At 41.6% G+C, this 27086-nt stretch overlaps 1 protein-coding gene across 1 annotated transcript; it reads right to left on the bottom strand.

The window, feature by feature from the left end:
• Positions 1 to 8194: 8194 nt before the first annotated feature.
• Positions 8195 to 25324, bottom strand: MED17 (mediator complex subunit 17). Its single transcript, XM_074956668.1, has 12 exons — positions 24990 to 25324; positions 23847 to 24013; positions 22662 to 22881; positions 21260 to 21396; positions 21077 to 21161; positions 18272 to 18424; positions 17162 to 17292; positions 14448 to 14632; positions 13533 to 13670; positions 11503 to 11620; positions 9680 to 9839; positions 8195 to 8714 (listed from the first exon to the last, which is right to left on the bottom strand). The coding sequence occupies exons 1-12, from the start codon at positions 25231 to 25233 to the stop codon at positions 8509 to 8511; spliced, it is 1944 nt and encodes a 647-aa protein (XP_074812769.1). The 5' UTR covers positions 25234 to 25324; the 3' UTR covers positions 8195 to 8508.
• Between the last annotated feature and the right edge of the window lie 1762 nt (positions 25325 to 27086).

Raw genomic sequence — 27086 nt, 5'->3', positions numbered from 1 at the left:
ATTAATGTATTAAATTATTAATTTTAAAAAATTAAGGACAGTATACTGTATACTACATATTATGCTGCTATCTTCAGGCAAAAAGAATTCGCTGAAGCCTCTGAAGACTATTATAATTCATCATGAGACAAAAGTGAATTTGAGCCAATGACCCCATGGTTGAAGTTCCATCACTCAGTCTCTTTATGATTGTTTACACTGCAAACACCTAGAAGATAATAAGTTGATAAATAACAGTCAGCATGGATTTGTCAAGAACAAATTGTGTCAAACCAACCTGATAGCTTTCTTTGCCAGGGTAACAAGCCTTATAGATAGGGAGGAAGTGGTAGATGTGGTATATCTTGACTTTAGTAAGACTTTTGATACTGTCTTGCATGACCTTCTCATAAACAAACTAGGGAAATACAACCTAGATGGAGCTACTAGAAGATGGGTGCATAACTTGTTGGAAAATCGTTCCCAGAGAATAGTTATCAGTGGTTCACAGTCATGCTGGAAGGGCATAATGAGTGGGGTCCCGCAGGGGTCGGTTCTGGGTCCGGTTCCGTTCAATGTCTTTATCAGTGATTTAGACAATGGCATAGAGAGTTTGCGGATGATACCAAGCTGGGAGGGGTTGCAGGTGCTTTGGAGGTTAAGATTAAAATTCAAAATGAACTGGAGAAATGGTCTGAAGCAAATAGGATGAAATTCAATAAGGACAAACACTAAGTACACCAATTAGGAAGGAACAATCAGTTGCATACATACAAAATGGGAAATGACTGCCTAGAAAGGAGTTCTGCAGAAAGGGATCTGGGGTCATGGTGGATCACAAGCTAAATATGAGTCAACAGTGTAACACTGCTGCAAGAAAGCAAACATCATTCTGGGATGTATTAGCAGGAGTATTGTAAGAAAGACACGAGAAGTAATTGTTTTGCTGTACTCCGCGCTGATTAGGCCTCAACTGGAGTATTGTGTCCAGTTCTGGGTGCCACATTTCAGGAAAGATGTGGACAAATTGGAGAACATCCAGAGAAGAGCAACAAAAATTATTAAAGGTTTAGAAAACATGATCTATGAGGGAAGATTGAAAAAATTGGGTTTGTTTAGTCTGGAGAAGAGAAGACTGAGGGGGGACATGATAACAGTTTTCAAGCACATAAAAGGTTGTTACAAGGAGGAGGGAGAAAAATTGTTCTTAACCTCTGAGAATCGGACAAGAAGCAATGGGCTTAAATTGCATCAAGGGCAGTTTAGGTTGGACATTAGGAAAAACTTCCTAATTGTCAGAGTGGTTAAGCACTGGAATAAATTGCCTAGGGAGGTTGTGGAATCTCCATTACTGGGGATTTTTAAGAGCAGATTGGACAAACACCTGTCAGGGATGGTCTAGATAATACTTTGTCCTGCCTTCAGTGCAGGGGACTGGACTAGATGACCTCTCGAGGTCCCTTCCAGTTCTATGATTCTATGATTGTTCCATGATATCAATGCACACTTAACAATCTTATGGAAAGTTCTTAAACAATGAACAATGCAAATGTACAGAAGGTGACACCGTCAATAGACTATGATTAGAACAGTCAGAAAATTTCTGGTGGGGTCAAAAAGTGACATGGAGCTTAATCCAGAGTGGTACAGAGTGCCATGGATTCCACAAACTCAGGCCAGGGAACGATTGAGTCTATCTTGTATGGGAGAGATGCTTAACAAGGTGGTGGTGTTTTTTCAGAATTTACGTTTTAAATTACAGCAAAGCGTCCTTTGCTTTTATTTTTTGTAAGCAAATATTAAATGAACTAACAAATACTGGACTGTATTTGTGTGCTGCACTTAAGGTTATTATATAGGTCTTCTGGGTGGAATAATACTGGCTTTTGAAACAGAAAGCACTAAAAGTTTGTTTACTTAAGTAAGTTTAAAAGCATTAAACTCTAAATTACAGTACTGTATCTTGTTTTTGTAAGAAGAGAGGAATACTATATTATGAAATAAACCTTGAAAATGATGAGACACACTAGATCAGTCTGTATCTGAACTGATATCTATAATCTTAAATACTTATATGGTCCTTATTATCATAGTATCTAAGTTCCTCATGCTCTTTAATGTATTTATCCACACAACACTTCTGGGAGGTTGGGAAGTGCAATTATTGGCATTTTACAAATTGAAATCAATGGAAGTGAGGCACTTTTGAAAATCCCAGTAGGCACCTATCTGCTTCTTAAAGCATCTAAATACCTTTACAAAGCTGGCCTTAAGTAACTTGCCCAAGGTCACATAGGAGGGTTGTGATAGAATAGGGACTTGAACCCAGGTCTTTCACATGCTGGACTAGTGTCCTAACCACTAGAAAAAACTTCCTTTCATGTTAGATTTTATCATCGTAATAAAACATCACAAAAAGAATGTCATAAGTTTCAGGGGAGTTGCTGTGGTCTGCAGAGATGGTACCTGAAACACATGAAAGAATGCATTCAAAACTGTAACCTGCTAAGCAACTTGGAAAGAAAAACAAACCTGTAACATCATGCAGTCCTGCCACCATACAGCGTAAGAACAGATCTGGAATTAGGCAGACCTACAAGCAATGCCCAAGTGCTACAGGAAGTATTGTTAAGGATTCAGGAAGTGAGATTTTTCCCCATTAGTTTTGAATCAACATGCCAGCATGGAGCAGGGAGGAGGATTATGCTACTTGAGTTGCCAACTTCCAGATGAAGCATAAACTTTAAGTTTACCCAAGTGCAGTCATGAAAAATCCCATGGCGTTTTCTGTAAAGCAGAGGGGTGGACACAGACACAGGAGGAAGCCTTACTGTTCTAGCCAGACTCTAATTCAGGTTATTACATTTTGCCTGCTCCCTGAAGTTTCGGCTGAACTCTTAGTATCCATCACTTGCTATTGTGCTGCACTGTGTTTCACTAATGGATAATATGATTCCAAATCTTCCTGACAGCAGCAATGACACACCTTAATATCGGTAAAGCAAGACTCTCACTACTGAAGCCTTCAGTATTTGTTACGTTTAAAATCCATTTCACAAATATATTTGCCTAATTTATAGGTGAAAATCACAGAAGCAATAAAATACAAAATTTACTTGAATGATAAAATTGCGCTACATTTTTATGTTGTGGACATTCCTACTGCCCCTTCTCTTAAAGCTAAGTAGAGCAGACCAAACCAGGAATAACTAGAAAATAGACTACAAATTTTGGCCTACAAGAAAGTATCTGAGCCATAAAAGAAAAACACACAAATAAGCTTTATAAAAAATTTAATTACCAGTGTCTTTCAGGCTATATTGTATTAATTTCCTCACTGGCACCCACTGAGTACATATATTCAGGGGGCATCATAGGGATTCCTTTTTTCCCTCATATCTGCTACAATAGACTGCAAGGATGTGGACAAGTCTTTATTACTTCAGAGATGTAGTGCCTAGAGCTTCATCCCCTGAAAAAAGAGAAGTGTATCTGAAATTTATTCTTGCAGAAAGTACACCATACACTGGGAAAATCTTTGACTATGAGAAAAAACAACATATGGCACAAAAAGGACGTGAGTTTTGGTCTGTTTGTATAGCATCCTTCCTCACAAAGTGCTTTACAGTGACCATGTATACATACAGCATAATATTGATAACGTTACAGAACAGTCTGCAGTTTTTGTTGTGTGAACATTTTGGTTGCTTTATCCTTAAAGATTTAAGCCTTAAATGTGAAGTTGATCACTAAGACAATCCAAGTGCATATAGTACTGATGTTGGACATCAGCGAACAAAACAGAATAAGAGAAATAGGAAATACCAAAATGTCATCTCATTGACTGATATTTGCCCCCTTAACAATTACAGAGAATATTCAGCAAATGCATATATGTACAGTAATGCACTAAGAAAGGCTATTTGCAGCTATACCTTTGAGTTACAATACTAAAAACGCTATGATGAAGTATTAAAAAGGGACAATCTGAAGATTTAAAATGCATTATAACAGCATGAAAACTTTTCACAATTTTGCATTTCTTTCATTTTGGTTAATGAAATATTGATTTAGTGTCTCTCCCCTTGACTTTTCAATTTTGCTTATAGGTGCTGTCACCTACTTCCAAATTCTAATGCACTAGCTGAATACTGTAATGGGTGGGTTCTAAACAGCCCAGGAATATTTAAAGCAGGGGTTCTCAAACGGGGGGGGGAGTGTCACGAACTGTCAGCCTCCACCCCAAGCCCCGCTTTGCTTCCAGCATTTATAATGGTGTTAAATATATAAACAAGTGTTTTTAATTTATAAGGGGGGGGTCGCACACAGAAACTTGCTATGTGGAAGGGGTCACCAGTACAAAAGTTTGAGAGCCACTGATTTAAAGAGTAGCTGCAATAGTTTATAAAAATAGTAGCATTTTTACCGTATATCTTACAAGAATCCTACATTTTAATCCAAATTTAACCATCGGTCTCCCTTTATGGAGAGACCCATTTATGAAATAAAAGAGTTTTTCTGTATGTACCATCATTGCCAGTAAGGTTGGGCAAAGCTAAACAACACCGGAATTATGTCTCACGTGCTAATGGTGGGATAATTAAGATGTTTATAGTTTTATGGTTAAATAGTTGGGGGGTTCAGTAGTTGAAAGGTGTGATATATATGAATGTAGCTACCACAGCACACTAATTGCAAGATTTCTGCTTGGAACATTTCAACCTATCTGGGGGATTAAGAAACCTTCCATTAAAACATCCACTTCTATTAGATGGCTTTGAAAAGCTTAACTTTAGAAATGAAGGAGACACTACCAAAATTTTCAGATTTAGGTGTCTGAAATTAGGTACTTAGCACTTGTGAAAATAAGGCTCCTTGGAACTCCCATTGACAGCTGTAGAAACTCAGCACTTTTGAGACAGGCTCTTATTAAGGTGTCTAACTAAAGGTTTAGGAACCTAACTTTTGACACCCTGTCATGGGGCTCACTCAATCCTAGGGTGCCGCCTCCTGGCTGCTCTAGAGATTAGCTCCTTCGCCGGGCGCTGTGCACTCTTCTGCTGGTCTCTCCACCCATAGTCCTCTCTCACGCTGCAGCCTTTATCGCTCCAGGAGCTGCAGCTTCCTCTTGTTGACTTGGACCTCCAGCCAGGTCTCTGTGGTCCTCCCCTTCTGTGGTATCAGTGTCTCTTGGGGCAAACTATCCCAGGCTTTCTGCTCTCCACTGCTGGTCTGTGACACTTCCCAAGTAGCTGGTAGAGTAACCTGGGCTTGCCCTCTACTCCAGGTTCCAATGCAGGGACCCTCTGATCAGCAGCCAAGGTCTGCACTATCCTAAACCTTGCTGCTTTTCCCCTGAGCCTTTCTGACCACCCTGCACCGCTCTGCATAAACTGCAAGCATAAACTCCCTCCTCCAAGGGAATAATTGTCGACTACATACCATAGTCCTAAACCCACCTCCCTTCACCCAGAGGCCTGCAGGGAAGTAGTCTGCAGTCAGTTCCTTTCTGCTCTCAGCTCCTGTTCCCATCCGAGCCTCATAGAATATCAGGAATATCAGGGTTGGAAGGGACCTCAGGAGGCCATCTAGTCCAACCCCCTGCTCAAAGCAGGACCGATCCCCAATTAAATCATCCCAGCCAGGGCTTTGTCAAGCCTGACCTTAAAAACTTCTAAGGAAGGAGATTCCACCACCTCCCTAGGTAACGCATTCCAGTGTTTCACCACCCTCATAGTGGAAAAGTTTTTCCTAATATCCAACCTAAATCTCCCCCACTGCAACTTGAGACCATTACTCCTTGTTCTGTCATCTGCTACCACTGAGAACAGTCTAGAGCCATCCTCTTTGGAACCCCCTTTCAGGTAGTTGAAAGCAACTATCAAATCCCCCCTCATTCTTCTCTTCCGTAGACTAAACATCCCCAGTTCCCTCAGCCTCTCCTCATAAGCCATGTGTTCCAGTCCCCTAATCATTTTTGTTGATCCTCCTTTGCTGTTCCAGAAACACTGCAGTGACTGACTATAGGTTTTACTGTTTAAAGTTACTGCACACTGGCTCCTCCTCCAGGTGCAGCATGGCAGTTAATTGGCCCACCTAGCCACCTTAACCCTTTCAGGCCTCAGATGGGGTGGACACCTCATTACAAATGCAAATCTCAACATCTTGGCCAATTTCTTAAGTACAAGTCCTTTGTGCAGTGCCTACAAAAACATGTTTCCCTTGCATTTACTTTCCTTTTCAAAGTGACAAAAGTAGCAACCAGAAAAAATTAGTTAAAAAAAAAAAAAGTAGCCTCTGTGACCTCAATCAGGGAATGCTTGTTCATTATTTCTGGGTGCAGTGGTATCCCTAATGTGAACTTACATTCCAAAGGAAGTCCTGTGATTTTCAGCCTAGCTCACAATCTCACATTCTGGGAGCTGGGAACAACCTCATTCTAAATCATGTCTCTGAGGCAAAGGTCTCAGAAGTTTGTTCAGCAGACACAATATCTCCTTCTCTACCTGGAATCTGACTATGACCAGTGTTTGTAAAGCCTTTGTAAGGGGGGGGGGGGGGAAGTACCTTTAGTGTTATGTTATGGAGAAGTCATATGTATCCTCCAGTAAGGTTTCTATCACCTGTAAACTGTTTTCAATTGATATTTTTTCATTTCCTCCCTTGAAATGTCCCTTCAATAAGAAGCTAAAAGGAAAAGTTTTCATTTTCATAAATCAGTTATGATACAAACTAGTGCTTCAATGTGTTGAAAAAAAGCCATGTTCCATATTTGTGACTAATATTGTAATTAAAATAACTGGCTGGGAAACACACACACACACACACACACACACACAGAAAAACCAATTTGCAGAATGTATTGTCTAATATATAGTTGCTATAGCTAGTCTCTATCACTAGGGGAAATAGTCACTGAAATAGTCACTATTACCACAGAAGTAACATGGTTCAATCAATCCACACATTTTATCTGTGATTTATAAGATGTACTAACTGACCTCAGTGTACAGTATGCACGTAATTCTAGAACAACTTATAGATGCCAAAACAAACCACTAGCAATTCAACTTCAGGCAAGAGAGAGACGCTTTGCACAATAACCTAAAGATAAACTAATGAGAGGTGTCAATCTCAACCAGAAATGGTCCCCCATCTTTCCTGTTTTGGGTACCACTAAAACCAATCACCCAAAAAAGTTATTGTGTGAGTGAACATTGAGGTCACCCAAAGTAGACAAGAACAGTGTTAGCTTGCAAGCACAATTACTACAAGAGGTGTTCATCACAACAGTTCCCGTCTTCAACCTAGTCTGGGATTTGCAAACACGGGGTCCATACAAAACAAATTCAGTTTAGGAGAGGAGACTTCTTGCATCTTCCTTCAGATGCAAACACAGAAAGACCCTCCCTTTTGCCCTCTTTTGGGTGCTACACAAAAACACTTCTGGAGAAAGCCAAAATCTGAATCACACCCAGGTAGGTCCATTCCAGGTCAGTGACCTCCATCCATGATTACTGGCGATAGAAAATTTGTCAACAAACAGGCATTGAAGAGCATTCCCACAGATACAGTCCCACATATACTTGCCCATACCTTCAGGGTGAACAAACTTCTTTTCCCTTAAAAGAATAGGGGAAAGAATGTCCAGAGGCCACACCAAAGTAGGGTCCCACGGAGACACTCCAATTTAAGGGCTCATGTCAGAGGCTCACTCCAAAAGGATGACATGAATTATGAATCTTATGAGGCTTTAATAATTCATTATGGGCTCTGCTGTCCCCTTCATTGTCTATTTCCATCCAAATAATCCACTAGCAGTTAAAAGAGCAAGCCACTGAACACGCTATGATTATTAGGACTGCTCCCACAAATGCTCAGTGGTAGCATAGCATATATTCTCTAAAGGCCAAAAATCATCACCTCTCAGAAGAGCTTATAGGTGGTACTTTGAGGAAAATAGCAAAGTCACACATGAACAGAGCTTTTTCCATACAGGAATGAACAGGCTGTTGAGCTTCACTATAAAGGAAGAATGGGATAGCCAATTGGATCTGAACTACTATAAAATATTACCAGAAAGCTATATTATGTTTGTAATTTATTAGCTCAAGTATCTTTATAAATTTGATCACACGAATTAGTCAGGTGTTCTCTCAGTAACTTTCAGTACTCAAATGCAAAGGCAATTTTACGCATCTGCAATAAACAGCAACCTTCAGAACTCCACCCCTGGTATCATATGAACACTACAAGCTAGAAAAATAAGGTCATATTTTAATGGTATTTTTAAACTTTAATTGTAAGGAACATTTTAAAAAAATCATATTTATTTCACATAGCAAGTAACATAGTTCTGACATAATCACAATGGATACATATCTATAGAGAACTGCAAAACTGAACACTTTTGCACTGTTTTCTATTTTCATGTATTGTCTCCCAGGGTAGGTTTCCCTTTATTGTGATCATTGATACCACTACAAATGAGTGGCAATCCAGTGTCCTCCTTAGTAAGATGTCAGGCAATTAGCATGGAGTTAGGGCAGCCATGAGGAGCTCCAATTTATATACAAAGTTACGTCCTTCCATTTTATTCCACTGAACTTCCTTGAATGGCCCACGAAGATGGTTCCATTTACTGTCTTGTAGCACATCACTTTTGGGGAGGTCTTTGCACTGACATCGTGGAAACTGAACCATAACTTTGCTGCCACTTTCAGGACCATTACGTACTGCAATGAACAGAAAATACGTAAGTATAATGCCTTTACAGCTTTTTTAATTCATCATATTAAATATCCCTATACAAAGTACACTAACCAGACACTTTTCCTTTAAGTACATTTCCATATTGTAACTAAAAAAAATAATTAAAACACTGTTACTTCTAATAAAATCTTCTTCTGACTTGCTCTCAAGTTTTCCTATTTTCCCTGCATGTTTTCATTGCTCTTTTGCACTACATTTTCCTGGTCAGAGCAAATCAGCAGTCAACAACTGTATTCAGGAAAGTTAAATGAGCACAGGAATCCTAAAATGTCTCCAACAATTCCCACTGAGCTTTATCCCAAGTCTGAATCTTATTTGTGGGCCTTCTCAAGAAGATTTTATAGAGGAATTCTTTTCCAGTGTAATCTTTCAAAGAGACAATTATGAAGTCTCCCAACATTTTTGTTACAGCTACTATCGGAGAGATCTTTGCCATTCTTTTTTAAAGTACTGTGGGAATCTAGCTCTCTCTCTAAGATAGCACAGTCAAACTGATTTAGTGAGGGGACAAAGCTTTTCAGTGCAACATTATCAGTGCATATGGAAGCATAAGGGCTGGTGAGCAGAGTACAAGACCAGGAATGATTAGTTCTAGTGGCCTTATACTATGCGTAACGCAAAGTTACTTTATCTTAAATATGCAACAATTTATTTCTCCTGCATTTATTACAGAAAAAAATTGGAAAACAATATTTTAAAAAATGCTTTAAGCTGATTACCCCATGTACTAAACAGCAATGAGTAGCCGATTTGATTGAATCACTACTTTGCATAGATGTCAATTCTACCCATAAAATAAAAAGCTTCTTTATAAAAAGTACTCTGTTACATAATGATGCCATAAACTCTCAGGATTGATTCTATAATCAAACTGCTAGAAAGTCTATAGTTCTCATACATTTCTATTATAAATCATACAAAATTCTACCTGAAATAGCATAGTCTCCACTTGGCGATGCCACAGTTATTGCTGATGCATTGCCGATACTCTCTACTGGTCCCAGACCCACATGATTACTGAAACTTAACACGTGCCATCCCATAACTTTAGCCAGCTGCTGAACTGCATGTACTTGATGTTGGGACATCTGAAAGAAGACAGAGGATTAGGTTATTTTTATCTTTGTCTCTTACTGTTTTTGTTGTCCCTGGTTCCTGTTTTGTTTCCTGTCCTGCTGGTAATAGCTCATCTTAAGTGATCACTCTCCTTACAATGTGTATTTTTTCATGGTCTGTGTGTATATAAATCTCCTCACTGTATTTTCCACTTTATGCATCCGATGAAGTGAGCTGTAGCTCACGAAAGCTTATGCTCAAATAAATTGGTTAATCTCTAAGGTGCCACAAGTACTCCTTTTCTTTTTGTCCTGTATTACTCATTTAAGAAAAAAAATACGTGATTGCCACCTGAAATGCACCACCCTGTTTCAGAAGAATTGGTCATTTTATAGAAATACCTCAATACATATAACAGCAAGTAGAAATTTTACTTCATACATGCCTGTTACTAGCTCATTTGGCGGTGGAGAAGATAGAGTTATTCAGTATACACAAGCTACACAGTTCAATACATCTATAACTCTTTCAACGTACAGTTTTTGTGAGGTTCTCTTACAAGTTCTGGATTTTAAACTAACACAAAAGTCTCTAAAGCTACTCAAAAATCTTGTATATGGTTAAGGTTTCAGAAGTGTCCTTCCTTTAGTCCCACATCCAATTAAGAGAGACACCTAACCCTTTTTGTGAAGCATTTACAGGATATTATGCAGAAAAGTGGTAATTAATCATTCCAACATGGCAAATTTGGGAAGATTAGAGTTGGGGTTACCAAACACACTTTACACCCGTGTAACATTCTAGTAGAAACTACAGCAATTGTTTATAAGAAAAAGCATTTTAGTTTGCTTTTAACATGATTTATTTGTTGGAAACAGGGAGGAGCCAATGCCATGTAACCAGCCAGGTCTCTGTGAACCAGTTTGAAAACTACTTTATTAGAGGAAAATAATACCTCCCTCAACAGAATCTGTTCCAACTTGTTTTGTCTGAGCATTCCACATTATAAACTGTAAAAAGGCAATGCCTACATCTTTACTACATAATGTGTATTGAAAAGACTGTCACATATGAACAAAAACAACAAGACTCATTGTAAACAGTTAAGAAATCACAGTTCATTCAAACATTAGTGATTTAGTAGTGTCACATGCAAACTTGGAAACCCTGACACAATGTTGAAAGTGATGTTAATTAAGGGCATGTTAACTATTAAGAATTCCGCTCCTGATGGGGTTTGGCTAGAACAAGTTTGTTTTACATAAAAAAATACCTTAGTGTCCGACATGGCTCCCACCAAGTAGAATCTTATGATTAAGAAAAGCAGCATGCTTGTTAGATTGGCACTGTGTTCTGAAGGCTCACATGGTGAACAGCACAAACAATGCATTTAAATGTATTTCAAATGAACTTCTTTGTTAGTATTTCTGAACTCACAGCCACCTGGCTAAAACGTGATACAGTTCCCACAGTCGATACACAAACATTTCTTTATGGAGAATGTGGTCAATCATCACTAAACCTGCAAGATTACTGACATTCTTGTATGCACATGTGGAATTTCTACCTAGTTTCTGACAACAAACAATACTTTTGTTTCAAATATACTCATGCTACTTATTACTGTTCATCCCAAACACAGACACAAGACAAACACATGCAAGAAAAAGTCCCAGGAATTGAACGTGAGTTTACCTGAGACAGAAGGAAATCCTGTAATTCTTGCTTTTGATGGGACAACGTAATAACTCTTCCATCTCTGTGCACTACCCTGATCTGTTCAACTCCAATGTTCAGCTGTAGCTGAATGGACCTTTTAAACAAAAAGATACAATCAGTATATTTATTGAAAAGTCATCTAGAAGTTGGTAGTTTACAACTACATTAATGAAAGTTCCTAATTTAAAAAGTCACTTTTAAAAGGCATCTTACAAACGCTAAAGGACAATCCAAGAGCAAGCTACCATCTTGACACCCTCATGTTCTTGATTAGGACAGACATGGGAAATGGCTTCTATCTGAATGAATAACAAAGCATGAACCTTGTTAGATATGGTAATATAGTATTGAGGCCTGAGATAGAATTTTCAGTTTTGTTTGCCTGTTTGACTTTTGATATTCTTATATCCTTACTAACATATGTGAATAAGAAACAAAGACACTGTGTGCTGCTTCTGCCTACAGATGGGTTTTTTTGTATAATAAGAAGAGATAAGAAACAGAGCTTAAGTGTTGTATGGTGGGAGTTTAATATACAACTGCCTCGACTCGCAGCCAGGAGGGGCAGTATAAGAAACACTAAAAACCAAAGAAAAGGTAGCCTTGGCCAGTACACAACCTCACTCCCTACCCCTCCCATGGGGTACAAAAGAAGTGGTACTGAAACCCAGAGACTCAAGACTCTCCAAAATGGAACATGACCATAAATTGTAATGGGTGGTACCAGGGGCGAGCACTACAGGTATAATTAAGCCTGTTAAGAAGGAGATGGTGGGGAAAAAAGAAAAGCTCTACTGGTGTAAAGATCTGGGGTTATGCTTGCTTGGTAACCCCAATAAACATTGCATTGCCTGCACTTTGGACTCTGGCCTTCTGCTTTTTGTCTGTGAGACAAGAACCTAGGAAGGGCAGGGGAGCCCTAACAAACCTTTCAAGGTTGCTTGGTAAATTCTGTTTTTAAAATATTTTGGTTAACTTAGAACAGTGGATGTTGGTTTATCATCAGAGATGCAGGTGACATAACATACATCCTCTCTCTACCAGCCAGCTCTATTCTTGTCAATATCAATCCCACTTAGCTGGTAAGATTCCTGTTCACTGAAGTGCTCCAAGAGCACAGAATCTCATTAACTGCAATTCCCTGTCAACTTAAAAGAACAGAGCCAGCAGAGGGTGAAGACCCAGTACACCCCACATAGGACTCATCTCTGCTCTCAATAAATTCAGGGTCACCCAATGCAGCACAGAACTGAGGACTTACCAGCATGGCAACTGGAACCAAAGTAACTAAATGAGTAGTAATTCATGCCTTTAATTATTTAAGTGCAAGTCTGTGTGTAGACATTCAATTCTGCATTATGAATGTCTATTTTGGTGCAAGTCTGTGTACAGACACCTGTATTACAGAACGTCCACACACAGAATTGCACTGAAATAACTAAAGGCATGAATTTCAAGTGATTATGTTAGTTCCAGTTTCCGTACAGACAAGCCAACAGATATTAACAAGGTTGCAACTCTTGGTTCAGAAATCTAGCAGTCTCTCCAGCCCACTAATGTGGAAGTAGAGGAAAGTGTTTTAAAGACACTTTTAGTAACCAGGCCCAACATTTGACTCTTCCCCTAAAGGAACACTGTCATAGTCATCTGAAGAAAAAGATAATATGTATGTACTAAATTCCTATATGAATGTAACATTTTTGCTACAGAAGGCAGATAGCCTTTTAACTTTAGGGTTTCTCTTCTGAAAGCTGTTTTAGCAGAGTGTTACTTTTAAGTCAAGCTTATCTTAATCTATGGAAAGTTAATTTTTCTCTCATTCTCTGCAACCACATTAATATTCCATACCTGAACATATAAAGCAAATACACAAATACTGAGCTCACGTTGGTCTGCCTGAAGTTGGATTGGATCTCATAGGAGCAACACAATGTTATATGCACTCAATCACCTTAGCTAAAAGAGATAACTATCTAAGTAGAGAATATTTCAGTTTTCATACTTACTTGCATATTTGCTCATATCCTTGGGAAGTTATTAGAACTTTGACACTGGATTCATAAACATCATTTATGTTTGACCAATGGGCCTGAATCTGTGGATCCTCAATACGACTAGCTAGGCTGTCAATGGTTCGAGCAGTTCTAAAAAAAACAAAAGCAGAAAAACCACACCCCAGTAATTTAATTTTTTTAAATCGCTTGACAGCCCTAGTTCTATTATGACTTCCATGACTAAAGTGGATAGGGATAATAAAATCATGGTCTAGATATCTAGATAGCGTATGCCACCATCTTTTCTCCAAATAAAGTCAGGGTAGTGAGTAGACATCAGTTTGATCTAGCCGGTACTGTAAAGTACACTGTAAAATAAACTTATTTCACAAAACTAAGTTTTATGACTCCTAAAGCTACATTTATTTGCATTATAAGGTGAGCAGTTTGGGCACACACAAGGAGACCAAAACAGTTTTGGTGCCTGAATTGCAAAAGAAGCGTATCTGCTTACACTTTAAGACGATCTTTGGGGGAGCATGTAAAATATAAACATATGTTATTCAGCACAGAGATCAGCTATGTGTTTTTACACAGTGTACAGAGGAAAGTACTGAAAAGGACTGAGGTAGTGCTTTTGTTAAAGCAGAGACAACTATCATGATACAAGTATCCTGTAGACGGGTATCTTACAAGTAGTATTGAACTTTCTGTGTTTGCATTCCATGGGAGTCACTACACTCACATACCTGGAGATAGGATTTTTAATCTTTAATATTAGGCACCAACAACACTCTTAGAACAGCATTCTGGAATAACAACAGTAATAAGTTTTGGGAACATTTTCAAAAATTAATTCACAGCCTGTGTGGAACACAGAAGGATTAGTTTTACTATGACTTTACCAAGAATAGCTTGTGCGCATACCTGTGCCTCAGAAAGATGTGTTTTGCCTGTTTAATGATCTTTTCCAGAAGCCCTTCATTTGGTTGTAAGGAACTGATGTCATTTTTATCAAAAGCCTGAGGTCCTGCCATTCTCATTCTCTTATGGCCAAATGGTGCACTAGCTGGATGTGGCATCATTGTAGAGCTCAAAGTTTGCTTGTGGAACTGCAACAAACAAAAGCAGTTAGGAGGGATGACAGAAGGAGAAGATAACAAATCTCAAGTATGTGCTCTTCTAATACATACCGCTAACCAATTATAATATCCTTATAAAACATGAGGCAGTGTAACTTTAAAAAGTCACACTTCTTGGAAAAAAAAACACAAAAAACTGCATGTTATTTTAATACCTATAATCACAGTAATAAAAACTAAGAAAAGTATTCATTTTTCTAGTTTTACTTTGTGCATTTGACTGCACTTTATGAACAGTCCATTTCATATTTCCCTGTATAGTCTGCTTCCCTGTTTATTTGGATCTTTTGCACACTGGGAAGGGAAAACTAAAAGAGAGAAGAATATATACACTAGTTCTGAGGTCCGGAAGGAAATGAGTGGCAGACCAGTTGAAAGTCTCTGGGTAAAGATAAAAGGGGAGAAAAATAGAAGTGACATCCTGATTCAGGCTGCGTGTCTGTCACGGAAGTCACAGACTCTGACATTCCATGACCTCTGACTTCTGCAGCGGCTGTGGCCAGCCACACCAGCCGCTGCTTGAGCAGTCTCGTGCCACCATGCCCCGTGTGCCACCCCGCCAGCAGCAGTAGTTTTGGTGGGGACCCAGCGCTGGGGTGCAGGACAGCACTTACCTTGGGGGGTTCCCTGGAAGTGGCTTGCATGTCCCTGCAGCTCCTAGGTAGAAGGACCAGGGGGCTCTGTGCGCCACCCCCACCCACGGGCACCGCCCCCACAGCTCCCATTAGCTGCGGTTCCCAGTGAATGGGAGCTGCAGAGCTGGTGCTAGTGGCGGGGGCAGTGCGTGGAGCCCCCTGGCCTTCCCTCCCCCTAGGAGCTGCAAGGACATGCCGGTCGCTTCTGGGGAGCTGTGCGGAGCCAGGTAGGGAGCCTGCTAGCCATGCCAACTCTCCCTCCCCCCAGCACCTGCGGGGGTCCCAGGCCAACCTCCCCCACCAGCACCCGCAGCCCAAGTTTTAGTTAGGGGTATATAGTACAAGTCATGGACAGGTCATGGCTGTGAATTTTTGTTTACTGCCAGTGACCTGTCCATGACTTTTACTAAAAATACCCATGATTAAAACATAGCCTTAATCGTGATAGAAGTCTGCTAGACTAACAAAATCAGGAAGAGGAGGTCGATGACGCATTTCTAGAACAAAACAGAAATATCTAAAATACAAGACCTGGTAGTAATGGGGGCGGGGGGGAGAGGGAATTAACTGCCCAAATGTCTGTTGCAATAGTATGACAACACAAAATTTCCCATAAGTTCTTGGAATGTACTGGGGACAACTTTTTGTTTCAGAAAGTTAGGAAACTAACTGGAGGACAGCCATGTTAGATTTGATTCTGACCAACACGGAGGAGTTGGTTGCAAATCTGAAGGCGGAAGTCATTTTGGGTAAAAGTGATGATGAGAGGATAGATTTCATGAATCTAAGGAAGGCAAAGAGTAAGAGCAGCAGAATAATGAAAATGGACTCTGAGAAAAAACAGACTTGAACAAACTCAGAAAGCTGGTAGGAATGAAAATGGGAAGAAAATCTAAGGGATAAAAGGAGTTCAGAAGAGCTGGCAGTTTCTCAAAGAGACAACATTAAAGGCACAACTGAAAACTATTCCGATGTTAAGGAAAGATACCAAAAATAGTAAGAGGCCAATAGGGCTCCATCAAGAGCTTTAATGACAAGAAAATCAAAAAGGAATCCTACAACAAAGAGAAAACATGGACAAATTGCTAAGGAGGAATACAGAAGAATAGCACAAACACGTAGGGACAAAATCAGGCTAAGATACAAAATGAGTTACACCTAACAAGGGACATAAAAGGCAAAAGAGGTTCTTTAAATACAGTAGGAGCAAGAGAAAGACAAAGGAAAGTGTAGGCCTTCTACTCAGAGGGGAAAAGAGCAAATAACTGAGGACATCAAGAAGGCTGAGGTGTGTAATGCCTATTTTGCTTCAGTATTCACTGGAACCATGCTGAAGAAGATGCACATATCCTGGTCATATGATCTTAGAACTTTCTAGAGTAGAACTTTCTACTGTTTTTTAAGGCTATGCATGTCCTTGTGCTTTCCTTGCTCCCAAAAAGATATATTAGGGGGCAAAGCCTCAAGCACAATGCAGCTCCTTCTAATGAATCAAGAATTTATAGTTAGAGTTCAGAATAGTGAAAAAGAGGAGTGGGGAGAATGATCTCAAAAGAACCATAATTATGGTAAGTAACTGTTCTTTCTACTTTAAGCATTGCCTGTATGGACCTTCTCCTGAAATGAGCATCCAACTTAGAGGCTACATCCAGGAAACAATATCCCATGAAGGTCCAAGTGGAACTCCTGGTATTAGCTTTGCATATCTACACAATGGTGGCATTTCTCAGATATGCAACAGAGGCTGCCTTATACAGCTGGATAGAAAATGACTGGCCTCTGGCATTATTATAGTTATATGATGTGCTCAGAGGCTCTGAATGGGAAATAAGAGAACTTCAGTGTTCAACTAAAAATGCATTACCTCTCTGATCAGCTGATGCAAGTTGTGTTCCAGAACATAGAGGTGATCCTCTGGACTTTGTTTTTCAGAAGCAGCTTTTTGGGATTTCTTATCATTAGAAGAGTGACACAAAGAAATAGACAATTGCAAACCTGTATAAAGAAAATGAAAAGCAAAAACACTGTCAACTTTTTCATGCTGATAAGTAGAAACAAGACAGGATAATTTATTCTTCTCTTCCCCTTATCCCCTTTCAGAATCATTAGCTTTGCAATCAATGTTGTTTCAGAGAAATTCAAACAAACTATCATGTCACACTGTGCAAACGAGAAAAGAAAACATGATCATTTTGCCAATTTGTAATTCAAGATATAATTAATAAAGTGCCCAGGGATCAACTTGTGACTTAAGAGGTGTTTTTCATTTATAATTCCTTATCAAGTGAAGAAAAGGAAAGTCTCCTAAGGTTGAGACCCTGCAGCTTACTGGGGAAGAAATAATTCTCATATCACCCAGTTTACCAACCATTATATTTTTTGAAGCAATCCAAAAAAATCTTCAAAAGATGGAGTCAGGATCACTCTCAGCAGGGGGGGGAGGGCGGTGCAGGGAGAACATGGTGTAGATTCTCAAGGCAACTCTGAGCACAGAGGATGCTTTCAGAGTCCCCATATTCTTGGGCCAGCCTGACTGAAGGGTATTAGACTTCTCTCTATTCAGGTACCATTAACACAAAAGTCAATTAGAAGTTTTGTAGTCTCCCATAAACCTACCTCTGGAGAGAAGGACTGATAAAAAGCCTCAAATTCCAGTCCCCACAAGGTGGTGTACTGGACTACCACAACTTTTGTTGTTGGTACCATTATTACTGAAATAATACAAGTGCACAATGAGAGTCATTTAAAAAAAACAAAACAAAAAACACATTTTAGTCAGAAAAGATCAGATGCATAATGTGGTTTCCAGGGAAGTCTTACTTTTAATCCAATTCTTCATTTGGTATAATGAGAGAAGCAAGGAGGTCAACTGACCTTGCTTAAATGTCATACAAATCAAAGTTTAAGTCTGGATTAAAATAGACAATTCTGGGGATTCCATGTTCCACGACAAGAGTCTCGCAAGGCTTCTTACCTGGAAAAGGCTGGGAGATGATCTGGTTCTTCACAACAATGTGAGGAATTTGTGATTTAATTTGAACAGCTTCTCGAGACAACTGAGCAAATATTTCTTTACATAAGAGAACATTTTGTGCAGCCTCCAGTTTTGTCTGCCAATGTGGAGCACCTGAAATACACAAGCCATCCAAGTTTTCAAAGAAACAACAAAAAGCAACCCATTTTACTAATTCACATCTCAGCTGTTAGAGAATGACTAATGCACCAGGTGATCAGTGTGACTGGAAAATCTACCCTACTGTTCCCACCTGAGCTGAACCTTGTTATAATACAACAAAATATTAGTGAACCTTGTTATAATACAAAACAAAACATTAGTAAATTTTAACCAAGCTTACATGTGCATTTTATTAACTATTTGTATTGCACTAGCACCTAGATAGCCCTGCTACACTGTGCTGGGCACTGTACAAACAGTTAAGACGACAGTCTGCTTACTTGGTTTGCAATCTCTTTGAGGCACACTTTCAAAACAGTATATTTAGACTTGCAAAGTTAACCCATGCACATAAACACACAACATTTTTTAAAATCAGGGAGGTGCTTCAGTATGGATTTAGAAGCCAAAATTTAGGCTCCCATTTTTTAAAATATTGGCCTGAATAAACAGATGGGCCTCATGCCCTGAACATAAAGATTACCATATGAGATCAGACCAGTGGTCTATCTAGTACAGCGTTCTGTCTATGAGCAGCCAGCACCAAGTTTCTTTCTAAGCCCAAAACTTAGTGACTCGCTTCTGAAGCATGAAATCTCATGTCTTAGTTTGAAATTGTAGAGGTCATTATTCATAAGAACATCTAGTTTTTTAAAAATTCTGCTAAGCTTTTAGATTCACTGATATCTTATGGAAAAGAAATTCCACAGATTCCGTAAGTGTTATGAAAAAACATCTCCTCTTATGAGTTTTTAAAGTATCACCTTTCATTCAGACTGGATGTTCTCCTGGGCTTGTATTATGAGAAAAGGTAAACAGGAGCATCCAATTCACCTGCTCTATACTGCTATCATTTCCCCTTATAATTGTCTCCTCGCTAGACTTATCTCCCAATGTTTTCACGCTCTTCCTGCATCTAGTACTTTTTATTGCTCACCTTTAAATCTTTTCCAATCATATTAAATCTTTTTTGAGATGGAGTGGCCAGAACTGACTATGGTATTCCAAATGAGAGCATACCATCAATTCACATAAAACCACTGGTCTGCCAGGCAAATGGGAAAGTTATTTTCAGCACTGAGCACTCCCCACTTAAAATGCCCTGCCCTGAAACATTTAAATCTCAGAAATATGCAAGAGTATCCAAGCTGACCACAGCTGTCAAGAGACTGCCTCTCTCCATGCACTAGCATAAGTAGCCAGGTCCCAGACCATTCAGGACTTAATATTACTCTATAAACACCTTTAATTGCACAGGCAACTAATGCAGACCTTAAAGAACTGGCGTAATATGCTCCTTTCATCCAACACCACTAAATAAGTGGGCGGCTACTGCTGAACATTGTACCAGTCGTATCTAATATAAATTTCCATTTAGCAAAGAATTTAATAACTTGCAATATAATACTTATTACATAAGCTAGTAACTCCAACTTAACTCTATGAAGACTATTTTATGTAGTTTTCTTTAATTGTACTGTGTTTTTTCCTACGTTTACTTAATAGCAATACAAGAGATTGACGGGATCGACTTTGTGTTCACAATTTACAGATATCTTCTAAACACTAAATTTACAGTAGAACCTCAATTTTATGAACACCGATCTTACGAATGAACAATTATAAAGATCATTCTTTGCAACCAGGGGGGGTGGGGGGATGGTGAGCGTGAGTGCATGTGAAATCACGTAACAAAAGTGATGTCGATGAAGAACAAGTCAATATGCCTTCACATTCCAAGCCTTTAGAGGGCACTGGAAATTGCTTTGCAATGGGTTAAAGGACAAGAAGAAAGCAGTGCACCGCACCTACTGTAATTCTGAGATCAATTTTATGAGCTCCTTAATCCCCAATTAATTTGTAAAATACGGGCTGTCCTGTTCATATAAGTAAATCTCACAAACTTGCTCTTAATTTCTTAAACAATTCTGTAAATGGTCTGAGCTGAAATCAAATGTCTCAATCTAAATTTTGGCTTGAAACAGAATATTAAATAAACTGAGTTACCATTAATAACCTTTTCAGGCAAAATTTAGCTACTCAGCTCCATGAACTACAGAAGGCACGTGATGTGCTTCTTTCTCCCTGTTGCTCCTCCCCATTAAAACCACGAATATTATACCTTAGTTCATCCTGTTGTATACTTGGAATGCTTAAAATATATATATATATATATATATATATATATATATATATATATATAAAAAAATAAAAGTAAAATAATTTGAGAAAAAGGTTTAAACGGAACCCATATTATGTAAGTGATTTTCAATTAATCTCAAGTTAGATGGTTGACTCTCCTTCTAAACAAATATGGTTTTAACATCTTCATTTCAGAAGCCAAGCATGTGCATTAGAGTCATTGAAGGAATTTTAACACCTTCAATAGCATCATATCCATATGTACATTTTGAAAGGGTCACATTTGCCAAGTCTCATTTTGCATTTAGGTGAAGAATTTCAGCTAAACCAAGAATGAGAAAATTATTTCCCCTTTTGTTCTTATTTTCAGGTACTACTCGAGTATTTCTCCATAATATGAGATTCACCAATTTAGTGTCAAATGCAAACTCAATCCCTAAGACCGGATCTTAAAGAATGTACCTGGTTTTGATTTTGGCAGAGGTCTTTTAAACAGGTTAACTGTGCCAAGGTCACCTATGTCTGGAGCTTGCTTTTGAATAGAAACCTATACAAGAAAATGAAGAAGAATGTTACTTGTCTTGTGTTCTGTATTACAACTACATGAATAGTACAGAAGCTATCCAACAAATGTTTCAGGCAAACCTTTATATAGGCTGATCCCTCTAAATCACTTGGAATCTGAACATCCAAAGGACAGTAATCCTCTGGTATCTTCTTATCCAGATCAATATCTGTGTTCTTTATCACTTCAAATGTCCCATGATGAGGGAAGAGGGATCCTAAAAAGGGAAACAGAAAATATCATGAAAACATCTAAAAGCTTTCACAAGACAATGTTTTTATGGATTAGAAGTCTTCTCATCTTTGCATCATATGAGAGATATTGCTTACATTTGACTAACATTGTTTCGGGGGGAGGGGGTTTCAATTCAGTAAAATGTCTTATCTCCACCCCATAATTGTCAATTGAAGAGGCTCTACGCGTTATCACGGAGAAATACAGTGGAACAATATGATCTGGGCTATATGGTTTCCTTTCCTTTTTTCTGGGCATTGGGACTGGGGGAGGTAAGAGAGAATGAGAGGAGAGTTGTTGGCTTAAATGTCATAGTACCTGTGATTTTACCAGTAACGGACACTGCACCTGAATATTTTACTCCCAGCTCAAAATGATCATATTATGTTTCCATATAATGCTTAAAACTCTTTGGATTTATTTTTTTTAACACAGATTAATATACAGATTTTTAGATGGTACAATAAAGTGGTTCTTTCATTTTGTCATGGCAATGCCACATTCTCCTTTAGGCCGCGAACACTTACACAAGGGCTTACCTCTAAGCACTTACACAAGGGCTTACCTCTAAGCACATGTATACTTACTGATTTCAAAAGAGACTACGTGTGTGTGTGTAGTTCATTACTTGCTTAATTACTTGCTGAATCAAGACATTAGGACATTATTAACCTTGTATGAACAACAACACAACTAACCACCTTTTGTGTATCGTACTAGAACTCTTTCCCAGGTTATAGTACCTACTATGTTCTATTCAATAACATTTATCATCTCTCATTTAATACTTCATAAACTACATTTTAGTATTGTAAAGTCTGTACTTTGGAATATGGGGGTTGTATGTCAATTCAGAAAAGAATAAAAGTGACCAGATATCTTTTGAACAATTTTTACAGAACAAATCTAGATAACAGAAATCAGAGATGAAGAAAAATTACTATTCATCTAACCCACCCCAATGCAGGATTGATCCTTAAAAGTACCTTTTCAGTTCTCCAAACAGTCTACTTTTAATGTACCAGAAGTGATGCAGCTTTATCACTGTCTTTGAGATCTCAATATCAGGATGTTTCTCCTGGTATTAAATGTAAGTTCTCCTTTTTCTTAGTTCCTTCACAGTACTTATAGTATTTTACCACTTCAATCATTCCTTTCCAACTTTGGTGTTTAAAATTAATCATCAAAAATGGTTTAGTGAAATAAAAGATTTAAGATTCAATCTTGATAACTGGTGACCTGCCATACCTGCACTTCTGTAGCTCAGGTCCCCGAGGATTTTGTCTCCAACTTTCCTCAGCTTCCAGTGCTGCCTCAATCTCAACAGCTCGGAGTTGAAATCTCGTTGTCTCTTATTTTCCTGGTTTTCTGCAACTGATTTGGATAACCTTTCTGCTCCTTTCAATAGGATTTGGGCTGCTCCAGCTAGTGACTTCTTCTTTGAAATTAACTGTAAAGTCTGAGGATTCTGGAAATATGAAAATAAATTCCAATTTTGAGCTGTTGTAAATATTTTTAATTTGTAAACAAATCTTCATAGTCCTAATGACTGGAAACTAGTAGTGACTAAAAATTATCTGCTGTGCTATTTAGTAACTTATTTTGAAATTAGGCTACGTCTACACTAGGAACTTCAGAGCGCTGCCACAGGAGCACTTTGAAGTGTGAGTGTGGTCACACGCGAGCGCTGGGAGAGAATATGCTTTAAAGCATCAGTGTGGACAGGCTCCCAGCGCTCGGAGCTGGGCTCCCAGCGCTCGGAGCTGGGCTCCCAGCGCTCGGAGCTGGGCTCCCAGCGCTCGGAGCTGGGCTCCCAGCGCTCGGAGCTGGGCTCCCAGCGCTCGGAGCTGGGCTCCCAGCGCTCGGAGCTGGGCTCCCAGCGCTCGGAGCTGGGCTCCCAGCGCTCGGAGCTGGGCTCCCAGCGCTCGGAGCTGGGCTCCCAGCGCTCGGAGCTGGGCTCCCAGCGCTCGGAGCTGGGCTCCCAGCGCTCGGAGCTGGGCTCCCAGCGCTCGGAGCTATTCCCTTCATGGAGGCGGATTACCAGGAGTGCTGGGAGAGAGCCTGTCCACACTGACGCTTTAAAGCATACTAACTTGCTGCGCTCAGGAGGGTGATTTTTCACCCCCTGTGAGCCAGCAAGTTAGAATGCTATAAAATGTAAGTGTAGACAAACCCTTAGTTTCATATGCAGGTATCACACTACTATAACTGGCACATTTGTTGGCAGTCTCAGCAGATACATCACTGAGACTGAGCTACCCTCTCTCCCCTAGAAGTGGTCCCTCCAGTTGAAAGATGAGGCACTGTGGTAGGACAGCATGGGGAGGCTTGCCCTAGGCTATACCTGTTTTGTGGTTATATAAGAAGTCCCAGTTGTATGGAATCTTCAGTATTAAGTTATCAGGATGTATTAAACAATAAGATCGTTTGTACCTGCTTTGGGGGAAGCGGATCCTGCACAACTGGATCCAGAGTCATGAATTTTTTATCTTTGACAATGCTGAGAACATCATAGAGGACACACATCTCAGTCAAGGCACCTCTTAAATTGTTTCTCACTGAATCCCAAGGCCAAAGAGATGGTTGAAACTTTACCAACCCTAAAGCACAAAAACAAAACAAAGGTTTATATTCCAAGAGCAAATACAGTGTCTATACCAGACTAGACCTTAAACTGAAAACAGGGCATAAACAGTCTGCAACTAATCTGAAAATTCTGCATTTTAAAATATACCTTTTATTTATGTAGGTGTATGTTAAATGTCCTCCTCTGCGCCTAATCCAGAGAGAATAAGAGTCTTATGCCCCAGCTAAAGAGCCATAGCTCTTCAGCTCAAAATGAAGCAGCACATGCTTTTTACTTTGGAGTCTCTGGTGCACTGGTCAAGTCATGTAAGTGGGAGCTTGTTCAGGATCTGAACTGCTTCAGGCCTCAAATGCACAGACCAGGTTACATTAGCAATGGGCTAATATAGGCGACTGCAATGACAGGACACCGGAACTCACGTTTTGACCAGTATGTCTCTCCCAGGAAAGAGTGACCACCATAGTTGGCTCAGCTATTGAGGGAGGAAGGTATCTCATACGACATTCAATGTAGAACCCACCACCCTAGTACTGCTTGGCTGCAAACACTAGTGGTCAGCACACACAGGCTCAGGCACGGCATAGACCATGACAGCTCCGGACTCTGCCGAAGGCGAGTTTAGTCCTGGAGTCGCCTTTTCATGGCAGCTGAACCCCTTCGTGGCATGGATCCTACCCGCCCTGCCGCACAGGTGGGCCTGCAAGGATCCCAGCGACTTCAGCGGGGCCACCCGCGCTGCGCAGCTCTCGGGTCAGGGCCAACACGGCAGGCCCATTAGGGGCTGGCCGGCCCCGAGTCACAGAACGCAGCCGGGCGGGTGGGCGCGGCTAGGGCGTCGCCCAGGGCGGAGGGCTGCCCCTGGGGATCCAGGAGGGGCCCTGGCGCTGCCTCCCGGAGGCTGGGTCCCAGCGCGGGGCAGCGGGTGGGGAGCCCTGCGGCGGGGCGGGGGCGGGTCTCCCTGCTGCCCCCCGCCCCGTTCTCTCTCTCACCCTCCTCGTCCTCGGCGTCCCCGGGCGCGGCCCAGTCGCGGGCCTGCGCGCCAGGCGGCGGCGGCGGCTCGTCCTCCTCGGAGCCGGAGCCCTGGCTGAAGTCGATGCGCTGCGCCAGGCGCGCCAGGTTCTGGGACATGGAGAGCGGCTGCAGGTAGGTCTCGCTGCCGTCCAGCCCCACCTCCTGCACCTGCTTCTCGCTCGCCGACTCGATGCTGATCCGCACCGCCGGCGCCCCCGACATCTTCCCGGCGGCTGGGGCGCCGCTGGCCACGGGAGAGCGGAGCGCGCAGCCCCCCGAGCCCCGGCGGACAGGCCCCGCCGAGCATGCGCACCACCGCTACGGGAAGCGGCCGCGGCCATACCGCATAGGGGCGCGGCCGCCACCCAGCGGCCGCCGCGGACTTCGGCTCTTTCCGGAGGGGCCTCGGGAGAGTTCGGACTGGCGGGTCCGGGCGGGGAAGTGGAGACCAGAGGGAGGCGCTGCCTGGGTCCGGGCGTGGGGCGGGGCCAGATCCGGCGGCCTGGGCGGCGCTCCGCAGCCAGGTTGTCAGGCGCGGCGTGGGGCGGACGGTGCGGTGTCTCAGGACGATGCAGCGCCCCTGGGCAGCACCACCCTGCAGCTCCTTCCACCGAGCACAGCTAGCTGCGGGGAGGGGGGCTGCTGGCCAAGGTGGGTGCCTCAGCCCACCCCTCCCCCCCCACACCCTTTTTTGTGGTATGAAAGGGAGAGATCTAAGTTTCAGCACACTGAGGGAGGGCACGGCTACACTTGCAGATGTAGGGCGCTGTGGGTTAAACCCGCCTTCGGCGAGCACAGCGGGGAAAGCCCTGCAGCCTGTCCACACTGACAGCTGCCAGCGCACGGGCGTGGCCACGTTTGCGGCCCTGGGAGCGGTGCATTGTGGGTCGCTGTCCCCCAGAGCGCCTCGTCCCATTCTGGCGCTGTGGCATGTGGGAAGGGGGGGGTGCGGGGCATTCTGGGTACTGTCCCAACGCCCCGTCATGCATTGGTTCGCATCCCAGCAATCTCTGTGCTTCCGCCCACATTTAGCACCATCTTTCAGTGTCTTTTGTACTGCGTGCTCTGTCTTCCCTTTCGGTCTGCGGGAATGGTGCCCGAACTGCTGAGGAGTATGCTGACGAGTCTCGCCAGCACGTCACGTTTGGTAGTCGAGTTATTCGTTATGATCCAAAGTGACAATGAGGGCTCCGACAATCATATGGACTCGAATAACACAGATGACACAAGTTTGCTTGTGGCATTCATCGACATGCTCACCACTGTGGAACGCTGCTTTTGGGCTCAGGAAACAAGCACTATGTGGTGGGATCACATCGTCATGCAAGTCTGGGCTGACGAGTAGTGATGGCAGAACTTTCAGATGAGAAAAGCCATTTTCATGGGACTGTGTGAGGAGCTCGCCCCAACCCTGTGGCGCAAGGACACGAGATTGAGAGCTGCCCTGACGGTGAAGAAGCGGGTAGCCGTTGCAATCTGGCAACTCCAGACAGCTACCGATTGGTCGCTAACCAGTTTGGAGTGGGAAAGTCGACCGTTGGAATAGTGTTGATGCAAGGTTGCAGGGCCATTATCGCATCCTGCTCAGAAGAGCCGTGACTCTGGGTAACGAGCATGACATTGTGGATGGTTTTGCACAAATGGATTTCCCTAACTGCAGAGGGGTGATAGATGGCACACATATTCCAATTCTGGCACCAGTCCACCTAGCCTCCGAGTACATTAATCGGAAGGGGTATTTCTCTATGGTTCTCCAGGCGCTTGTGGATCACCGTGGGCGTTTCATTGACATTAGCACAGGCTGGCCGGGAAAGGTGCATGATGCACGCATCTTTCAGAATACTGGCCTGTTCAGGAAGCTGCAAGCTGGGACTTTTTTCCCAGATCAGAAGATCACCATAGGGGAAGTCAAAATGCCCATTGTGATCCTTGGAGACCCCACTTACCCTTTAATGCAGTGGCTCACGAAACCCTGTACAGGGAGCCTTGACAGCAGCAAGGAGCAGTTCAACAACAGGCTGAGCCAGTGCAGAATGACTGTGGAGTGTACTTTTGGCCATTTAAAGGGCCGCTGG

This window comes from Natator depressus, chromosome 1 (assembly GCF_965152275.1).
Source record: "Natator depressus isolate rNatDep1 chromosome 1, rNatDep2.hap1, whole genome shotgun sequence".
NCBI lineage: Eukaryota > Metazoa > Chordata > Testudines > Cheloniidae > Natator > Natator depressus.
The sequence above is the reverse complement of the archived record's forward strand: the minus strand, read 5'-3'. Positions and strand labels throughout refer to the sequence as shown.

What these genes read in the sequence shown, in the direction of transcription:
- MED17 (XM_074956668.1), bottom strand. Translation starts at nt 25,233, where the DNA reads ATGTCGGGGGCGCCGGCGGTGCGGATCAGCATCGAGTCGGCGAGCGAG. An exon ending in ATCCGCTTCCCCCAAAGCAG is followed by an intron (nt 22,882 to 23,846) that starts GTACAAACGATC and finishes TCATATTTCCAG; the next exon opens with AATCCTCAGACTTTACAGTT. An exon ending in CCTGAGCTACAGAAGTGCAG is followed by an intron (nt 21,397 to 22,661) that starts GTATGGCAGGTC and finishes TTCCCTTTTTAG; the next exon opens with GATCCCTCTTCCCTCATCAT.